Consider the following 9,759-nt stretch of genomic DNA (forward strand, 5'->3'; position numbering starts at 1 on the left):
CCCAGCGGGTCATTTTCATTTTTTGTTTCTTTGTTTTTGTACTTGTTTAAATTTTGACAACCATCAACAATATACGTCATTAAGATTGGACAAGACAGAAAGGAAAGAAAAAGATGATTTAGAATGAATGATTAGTGGAGGTAGGATGATTTATAATGAATGGGTAGTGGAGGTAGGATAGTTTAAAATGAATGGGTAGTTGAGGTAGGTGAGTGTTTAAGTTTTTTAAACAAACATTTCCTTGGATAATTATTATAATCATTCTCCTAATTATCTTGAACTACATATCTGAGTCTTGGGCAGAGTTTTCGTATTTCGGCCTCTTACAGAAGTATTCAAGCCGCTTGTTGGATTCCAACTTGGAGAGTCGTCACTTGCTATTTTTCTTTTTAGATCCCTAATTTTTGCCTAAGACGTGTTTTAGCGGGAACTTTTGATTTTGATTTTTTTTTGCCTAAGATGTCCTTTGCGAGTTTTCATCCTAGCATTATTTTGCAAGTGATATTTTTTTGGCATAACACTTCTTTGCTTTGACAAAATCTCTTGCCATCTACGTCTGGGAGGACCAGTGCCTTTAATGATTAACACTGCCCTCGTACCATACACCAAGGAGAAAGATGCTACCTCGACCTACGGGTATTGGGAGTTCTTTTATGGACTGAGATTTGTGCTTCCTTTGTCAAGCGAAATTGAGTTGAAGATTTTGTAAGACTCCTCTTGTGCAATGAGAATCTTATGGTTCTGCATTTGATCACTTTCTCATCTATTTGTGTTTCGAGGAAGTGATCTCCTTATCTACCTCGGACTCAGACAATGCGTCGTAGATGTTCAGAGTTTTGATTAATTTTATTATCTTCAGTCATGTTTGTTTGTTTTTTTTTATGGTGATTGATTTTGGAATTAAATGTGTGACACAAGAGAGAAAAGAATAATCACAAGAGATTTATGAAATGACGTATATTATTTGATGAATGCAAAAAAACTTGTACAAGCCCTTATTTTGAACTCGTGACCGTGGGCGAAGGTTATGAGTTTGAGCAAATATATTTTTTTTTGAAAAAAAGAGAGCCCCTAACAACTGTCGTTCCAAGATGGTTACTCATCTAGTCATTCCTTGATGTGTGCTGTGTTGGCCTCAAACTTGAGCTGCCCGGCATCAATAAGCTCTTGTACACGAGATTTCAAATCCTTGCAATTTTGTATCGAGTGGCCTACTGCCCCAGCGTGATAATCGCATGTTTCCTCTGGCCTATACCATAGCGGGTAAGGCGGTTGTTGCTTTCTTTGTGGTGGGGTTCTTACCAGCATGGATGCCTTCATCAATTGGGGAAATAGCTCTGTGTAGCTTATAGGAATTTTGTCTAGTTCCCTTTTTGCTTTTCGTGATGCTTTGGTCGTTCGAGGAGTAGTGGAAGAGGTTAGAACATTGATTTCATTTCCCCCAAAAATCTTCTTATACCCTTGGCTTTCAGGGGATTTTCCTATCTTCCCACTTTTTAGACCTTACTCGACTCTTTCCCCGATAGTGACTATGTCGGTAAAGAGAGTCGAAGTGTTCCCTATCATCTTGTCATAATAGGGTCCACTTAAGGAATTGATGAACATTGTCACCATCTCCTTATCAGATAATGAAGGCTCTACTTGTGCAGCCATTTTTCTCCATCTCTGTGCATAGGTTTTGAAGGACTCGTCGCCCTTCTTGCTCAAGCTTTGCAAATCAGACCTATCAGGAATTAGGTCGATGTTGTACTTGTACCGATGAAGAAAGGCGTCAGCTAACTGTTTCCATGTCTGGATCTTCCCTCCATCCAGCTGCATGTACCATTTGAGAGCAACATCTGAAAGGCTTTCCTGAAAATAGTGTATCAGGAGCTTTTCATTGCTCACATAGGCTGCCATCTTCCTACAGTACATTGTTAGATGTCCTTTTGGACAAATGGCTCTGGTGTACTATTGGAAGTCAGGGATTTTGAACTTGGCGGGGAATTGGATATCCTGCACCAAGCACATATCCGCAGCCTCTTGAACGTCAAAACTGTGACCTTCCACAGCTTTCAGTCTTTCTTCCCAGGCATTCAGATGATCTTTGGAAACGTCACCGACGTTGCTAGTACTATTGTCGTGCTGCAATTTGTTCATGGCCTCAAGCATTCGAGCCATTTGTTCCTTGAGCTGTTCAAGCTCCTCATTGAGGACACGATTTCTTTCCTTTAGGCCTTCCATAGCTTTTATCTTTTGAGCTCATGTGAGTATGGAATGTTGAAAAGCCACCTTTAAGGGAAAAGATAGTTTCCTATCAAGCTTATTTAAATGGTAATGCATGAAGGGAGTTTCTATCAAAGACTTGATGGCTCATATCCTTGTTGAGAGGTGAGTTATCTGTGTTCCTCTTCATAATATTTTATGATTTGACAGAGGTCACACTGATTTCTCGTCTTTGATACAAATCCCCTTGTGATCCTAAATATATGATATGCATGTTCCCTTTTTTTTTCCTTTTTTATTATCTTTTTATTTATTATATTTTTTATTTTGTAGAAAATGCATGATGCCCCCCTTTTTTTGAAAGAAGGAATGTATGCTTCTCACAAATCTTATTTTCACACTAGGTTTTCTCTCACATGATAATGCATTTTTATTTTGTGTTTTCTTTACCTTAGGGGAATTATAAAAAATAAATGAATAGTTTGAATAGACAAAATGCAACAAACATATGCTCATACAATCCATGAACAGTCGCGTATAAATCCATGGTCTATGGTCCCTGTTAAGAAAAATGCATTGTACAAGGCGGTTCTAATTATCCTCACTTTGGTCTTATGGTCCCCAAGGTGCCCCCATTATAAGGACCTAGTATCTCTGTCGCCGTCACCTGGCAAACTCCAAGGTTTGTGTAGTATTTCGAGCTAGAGTAACCGGTTATCACCTTGAGTGTGATTTCTGACAAGGCTCGCAGCTCCAAGGCCAAACTTGGGTCGGTCGTACATCAACCACTCCCTAGGTTTAATACCCTCATGCCCCCGGGTGTAGGGGGAACTGTTGTGTGCAAAGGTTTGTGTACAATTTGTATTCAAACAGGTGCAGAATTTAAATAAGCAAACATATATCAAAGCCAAACAAAGGAAACAAACAAGGTAAAAGGGGAAAATATTTAAATTATTATTCTTATTTTATTGACTTCATCATTTATTTGGGCCTGACCCTCTTAAAACGTCCCCAATGGAGTTGCCATCTGTCGCAACCCGAAAATTTCTGATCTTGCGATTTATGGTTTAGACATCCTTTTAAAAGTCTCATTAATTAAGGAATGTCCGGACACCAGACTAATCCTTAATTAATGGTTTTGAAGATAGGTTCATGGAGTCAACACCAATATTTTACTCAAAATATTAGAGAAAAAAAAGGTTTTTAAAGATCCAATAATGGTCTTGATAACCAGAATTAGGTTCGAGGGTCGGTTACGTGTAGGGAAGGTATTAAGCACCCCTACAGCGCCCTCAATCGGTACCTTATGATGAAGTTAACATGATAAGAATTAATAAATTAAATATTGAATCCCCTTTATTAATATTTATTTACATATTGAAAAATTAAATTATACGAATAACTCTAAAATATCTACATGATTGCATTCGTTATAAATAAAAGATAGAGATAAAGATGATAAATAAAAGATATAGAAGAATATTGTTTGAAATACCTCTTGAACAAGCTCTATTGAATCTTCAAATATGGAGAAGGTGCTTTTTGGCAACCTTTCACACTATAATATGCCTCACAAATCTCAAGAAATACAATAGGAGGGGAAGAGAGAGAAATTTTGTGCTCTAAGGAGTCTTGGACGAAATTTTTGGGGCCCTGAGAATTGTTCCCGAGATTTCTATTTATAGACATCAGATGTGGGCCGGAACGGCCCTTTCTAGATTCAGAACGGCCCGTTCTGGATCCGAACGTTATGTGTTAATTTTGACCCTAGAACGGCCCGTTCTGAAATTAGAACGGTTCGTTTAGGAAAACAGAACGGGCTGTTCTGATATGAGAACGGCCTGTTCCAGGGTACAAATTAACACTAAATTCCCTTCCCAGAATGGCCCGTTCCAAACTAGGTTTGTTAGGCCTTTTTAACCTTTTGGAACCGCCCGTTCTGGTTTAGGACGGCCGGTTCTAGACCAAGTTTTTTAGGCCCTTTGATTGGTTTGGAACGGCCCGTTCTGGTTTGGAACGGCTCGTTCTAACCTATAATTTTTAGGCCTTTTAGGAGCCTCGGAACGGCTTGTTTCAATTCAAGAACAGCCCGTTCCGGACTTGGGAACGACCCGTTTTGATTTTGGAACGGCCCGTTCCGGGCCACTAAAAATAGTTGATTTGGGCTTTTGGGTCCTCTGATGTCCTATCTTGTTGTTTGTATGCCCCCGGATGAAATTGGGTGTCTACAAGCATTGAGTATGATTCCTCTTAATAGTCCCTCAGTCTCCATTGTATATACATTATATGATACTTGTACATAGTAGTTACTTGTATAGGTATATTTTGTCTTTATATTTGTGAGGCACTTTCTTTCTTTTCTTATAGGTTATCCCTTTGGGATTTTAGGGTATGTTACTTGCAAACTTTTACTTCATTTGACCTTATATTAAGGATCATTGATTTTCTTATTTTAGTAGTAGAAGTGATGTGACAAATAGTAAAGTGTGTAAGTGAAGCTAGCAATTGGGCCTATAGTGGGCCTAGGCTAATTTTTATATATTGGGCTTATTTTCTCTATTTAATCCACGGAATTGATTTAGCTAGGTGTCACCTTCATTAGGTGAACCTAACTAAACCAATTCCAACATTTTTGGATTGGATTAAGTGAAGGAAAACAAGATGGGCCGCCTAGCTCTTCTAGCTTCTCCCACACAATTGGATAGCTTATGCTACAAGCTTCTAGCTTAGCTTGCTCCCCAAACTTCTAAGTTCAAAGCTTGTTCCACAAGCTTCCAAGTTACTAGACGGTTAGCTTGAGTGTAAGAAGGCTAACCATGGTTCTCTTTGAACCATAGTTAGTCTAGCTTGCACCACAAGTTTCTCCCTTACTATATAAGCCTTTTTCTTCACTTTGTAAACACTTTTGAAGCATATATTGACATAATTCCAAAAATTGTTCAGATTTTCTCTCTTCTAAAGTCTTAACCTTTTTTATTTTAATCCATTTCTCTTATCCTCTTCATACAAGAGTGTGGTGAGATTTGAAGTGGCTAATCTTCCTCCAAGGAGTGGCGCCACTTGAGAGTGTTCTTCATCATTGAAGGTGAAATCCGAAGCTTCTTTCTCCATTGGAAGAGTTGGAGAATTTTAAGGAGAACCAAGTAGGGGGGAGCTTGAAGAGGAATCAACATCAATCCAGTTCCAAAGCAAGTTTCCATCACATGGTGTTGTCTAGTCTCAACAAACACACCTTGCCACATGGAAACCTCCTATTAGCTCTTCTAGATCTAGAATGGTGTCATGAGTCAATCTTTTCTTACTTTGCCACATGACAAGATCTCATTTTCCATTCTAGATCTAAGATAATGACATGTGGAGAGGTGTTGGCCGAATTTGAATTTTGACTAGGGTTAGTAATCTTGAGTTCAAGTTAACCTAGAGCCTAGGTTATGAAATAACCTAGGTTAGCTTAACTTACATCACAAGCCACTAAACATTATATATACATGTAACCTCACCTTGGATGAGTACTTTGGATCATTTTGTGAGAAATACAATCGAGTTTCCTCCTTTTAAAGTTTAGTTCTTTCTCTTAAAGACACTTCTCCTTATGAACTTTTATTAAGAAATTTCTCTTTGTGACAAGTTTGTCTTTTCTTGCTCATCTTCTCTTTAGAAGTGGCGTGTTCATTACTCTCCTTGTCCACCATTGAATTTTTGTTTTTAACCTTTTGAAATCCATGGAAGAAGATTGAAAGAACATTGGACCTAGTTTAGGATTTCACCAATCATATTCAACCTAGTTTCATCAAAGGTTCAAATTGAGCAATTTTAGTCCTAAAATATCGCAATTATGCAATTTTGATGTTCATCCAAGCTTCCATGCAAGGACCGAAAATGCTCTATGAGGTTATCACGTTTTGACCTTGGAATTCTCCTTTGAAGAAGCTTCAATGGAGGAGAAGCACCTTTGAGGAGGTTCGGTTACCTCTTAGAGAGGTGAAAAAACTTGAGGAACCAAGCTTCTAGGAGAAGGAACTTTGAGAGAGAACCTAGGAGGAGGTTTCTCACGAAATTGACTCTTGAAAATGAGAGAGAAATCTGATTTCTAATTCTCATAAATGTCCAAAAGTGATTACAAGAGAGGGTTTTACAAATATATAGGGGAGGTAGCTTCTAGGAGAAGCTAACCTTAACCATGGTTCACTAGGAACCATGGTAAGGTGTAGCTAACCATCCATGGTTTCTAAAACTTGTAGGAGAAGTTATCCTTGACCATGGTTCACTTAAGAACCATGGTAAGGTCAGCCTAACTTACAATGGTTTAGAAACTTGGAGGAGAAGCTTCAAAAACTAGAAGGAAAACTAGTAATTTTCGGCCATGAACAAGAGAGAATGTTAGGCGGCCTTGGCTCCAAATTACTCCAAGATTTATTTAAAAAATATTTGATTTGGTTTAGTTAGGTTCATCATATGATAATGAGACCTAGCTAAATCAAATCTATGAAAAATTAGGAGCAAAATGAGTCCAATATGCAAAATTTTGCCTAGGCCCAGTTTTGGCCCAATTACTAGTCACACCCTCAACAAGATTTTTCTCTTCACACAAAAATAGATTTTAAGAAAATAATATTTTTGGAAGTGCTAGACTTGGCACTTGGAGGTCTAAGAGTACAAATTGAACTTTGGAAGGAAGTGAGCTACTATCGAGCCACTTAATAACCAAGCCTCTTCAAGTAAAAATCTCTAAACCTCCTTGTACGTTTGCCTTGCACAAAACAATTTTCACAAAGATATTTTTCCAAGAAAAATAACAAGCAAGTGCCTAAAGTGTACAATTAATCAATACTTGAAAACATAAATGGCAAGAAAACATAGATTGCTTGAAAACTTAAATTGCTGAAAACATAAATTGCTTAAAATATAAATTGCATGAAATCTTAAAGACAAGAAAACATAAACTAGGCGTTGAAAGCAATTAAACCTATGTGAGAGCTTAAAAGGCACCAAAGACCTTCAAGGACCCTCTCACAAGTACTAAACGAAATTATTATGAGAACACTTAAGGAGAGATGGAGATACACCAAAGGCACTCCAAGACACTCCTTAATAAAGGCCTTGTACAAAAATTTGGAAATTAAAAGATTACAAAGATGAAATGTAAATTTTACACCAAATGAAATGCAAATTCACATTCAAATGAAATGCAAATTTACACCAAATGAAATGTAAATTCACTTAAAGAAAATTTAGTGGTTGCACCAATAATTTTAGAAACAAAAATCAGCCACTAATTTAGTGACAACTTTAGTGACGGATTTGGTATTGAAATTTTTGAAGAAAAAATTTCCGTCACTAAATTTGTTACTAAATTCTTCACAAAATTTTCACAAAAATTTTGCTCCTTCTTTCTCCAATTCAGCCACCTAGCTTGCAGCCTCTCAATGTGTTTCACTCCTCTTTAGAAGCAACCTTGATGATGGTTACTCCTAGGTGTTTGAATTTCCAAGAATCTAATCCAATGAGAAACAAGCTCCTAGGTCACCACCAAAGTCCTTCAATATTGGCTAACCTTGAGCTTGGCCTTCAACACCTTCCAAGAGGCACTCAACACACCTTAATATGCTGGAATATTAGTTCAAAAAACTGAAAAGGAACAATTAGGAACAGCTACACCAATTGGTGGAAGAAAATGAGACAAGACTAGAAGGAATTTCACAAAAATGACAAGCAACAATTAAGGCTAATTTGGAAAACTAGCACACAAAAGATATCCTATCAAAGGCACTAGAATGGATTACAAAACAAAAGCTAAGATTAGAAACAAAATTAAGACTCAAAAGATTGTATATGTGGCTGGACAGAAAATTGAAGATAAGGCACACAAAATGTTACCGAACCGAGAGCACTATTTTGCTAAAATTTTCACTCCTTGGCTTTTTCTTGTGTTCTTTTCTTTTGTTTTGTTTTGTGATTTTTTTTTCTTTGTTAACACAGGAGTTTAATGCCTTTTAATCAAGTATTAATCTCGAATTTAAGCATAAAAATCTGCTGCAGAAATTTTCACACAAAACAAGAGGTGTTCACATGCAATGTTCAACTAGTGCTTCACAATTTTGTACTATTTTTTTGTCAAATTTTTAAGCACCCTTTCTCTTGTTTTTCTAATGTTTTTAGAACACAAACACCTCTGTTTTGTCTCTGTTTTAAGTGCCTAAAAAGTGTTAAAATTTTCAGCCACAACACAAGACTCAAAGAAACCTAATAGGAATTAGTGTTTAACAATTTTTCTTGACAAACTTTTAACAAGACATAAAGGAAACCTAACTCTAAGAAATTTGCTAGAACTAATAGAAAATCATGAACTCAAATATGTAAATCAAAAGCACATATAGGTAAGGTTCAGATTTAATAAGAAAATACACAAAAATTTCGGACACAAACAACACACAAAAAAATTAGGTCAACAAGCTAGTCTAGGAATTTTCAACATGAAAAGGACTACACATGACTTCTATGACAAAACAAGTGATTCAAAAATAAAACTAATGCAATATGAATGTTGTCCAATCACGGACACATGTTAAGGAATGGAGAGACTCAAAAAAAAGCAAAACGCCCAAGTATAGGAACCTAAAGCACAAAACAATTGATTCACGGATTAATAGGAACAACAAAAACATGAATCAATTTCTTCTTATGTGACATATAGGATCTATCAAAAAAATTTAGAAAATTTAGATCCATGCAGCAAACACATATTTAGACATAGGAGAAGGAAGATACAACACGGATTCATACAAAAAAGTTAGAACACAAAACCTCAAGAACACTAGGCTCTAGATACCAAAACTGATGGAACTACTTGGCGAAGATTGATGTTCATCCAAGCTTCCATGCAAGGACCGAAAATGCTCCATGAGGTTATCACGTTTTGACCTTGGAATTCTCCTTTGAAGAAGCTTCAATGGAGGAGAAGCACCTTTGAGGAGGTTCGGTTACCTCTTATAGAGGTGAAAAAACTTGAGGAACCAAGCTTCTAGGAGAAGGAACTTTGAGAGAGAACCTAGGAGGAGGTTTCTCACGAAATTGACTCTTGAAAATGAGAGAGAAATCTGATTTCTAATTCTCATAAATGTCCAAAAGTGATTACAAGAGAGGGTTTTACAAATATATAGGGGAGGTAGCTTCTAGGAGAAGCTAACCTTAACCATGGTTCACTAGGAACCATGGTAAGGTGTAGCTAACCATCCATGGTTTCTAAAACTTGTAGGAGAAGCTATCCTTGACCATGGTTCACTTAAGAACCATGGTAAGGTCAGCCTAACTTACAATGGTTTAGAAACTTGGAGGAGAAGCTTCAAAAACTAGAAGGAAAACTAGTAATTTTCGGCCATGAACAAGAGAGAATGCTAGGCGGCCTTGGCTCCAAATTGCTCCAAGATTTATTTAAAAAATATTTGATTTGGTTTAGTTAGGTTCATCATATGATAATGAGACCTAGCTAAATCAAATCTATGAAAAATTAGGAGCAAAATGAGTCCAATATGCAAAATTTTTCCTAGGCCCAGT

General features: G+C 37.0%; 1 protein-coding gene across 1 annotated transcript; it reads right to left on the reverse strand.

The window, feature by feature from the left end:
• Positions 1 to 1,107: 1,107 nt before the first annotated feature.
• Positions 1,108 to 1,899, reverse strand: LOC145954808 (uncharacterized). The gene is made up of 2 exons (XM_083069496.1): positions 1,612 to 1,899; positions 1,108 to 1,314 (listed from the first exon to the last, which is right to left on the reverse strand). Exons 1-2 carry the CDS (start codon positions 1,897 to 1,899, stop codon positions 1,108 to 1,110), a joined length of 495 nt encoding a protein of 164 aa, XP_082925622.1.
• Between the last annotated feature and the right edge of the window lie 7,860 nt (positions 1,900 to 9,759).

Source organism: Cajanus cajan, chromosome 2, assembly GCF_000230855.2.
Source record: "Cajanus cajan strain Asha chromosome 2, NIPB_CcT2T_4, whole genome shotgun sequence".
In the NCBI taxonomy this organism is placed as follows: Eukaryota; Viridiplantae; Streptophyta; class Magnoliopsida; order Fabales; family Fabaceae; genus Cajanus; species Cajanus cajan.

Excerpts from the sequence above, each read along its gene's own strand:
- LOC145954808 (XM_083069496.1), bottom strand. The coding sequence starts at position 1,899 with ATGGCAGCCTATGTGAGCAATGAAAAGCTCCTGATACACTATTTTCAG. Across the intron at positions 1,315-1,611 it reads CATTATCTGATAAGGAGATG|GCATCCATGCTGGTAAGAAC; the intron begins GTGACAATGTTC and ends CAATTGATGAAG.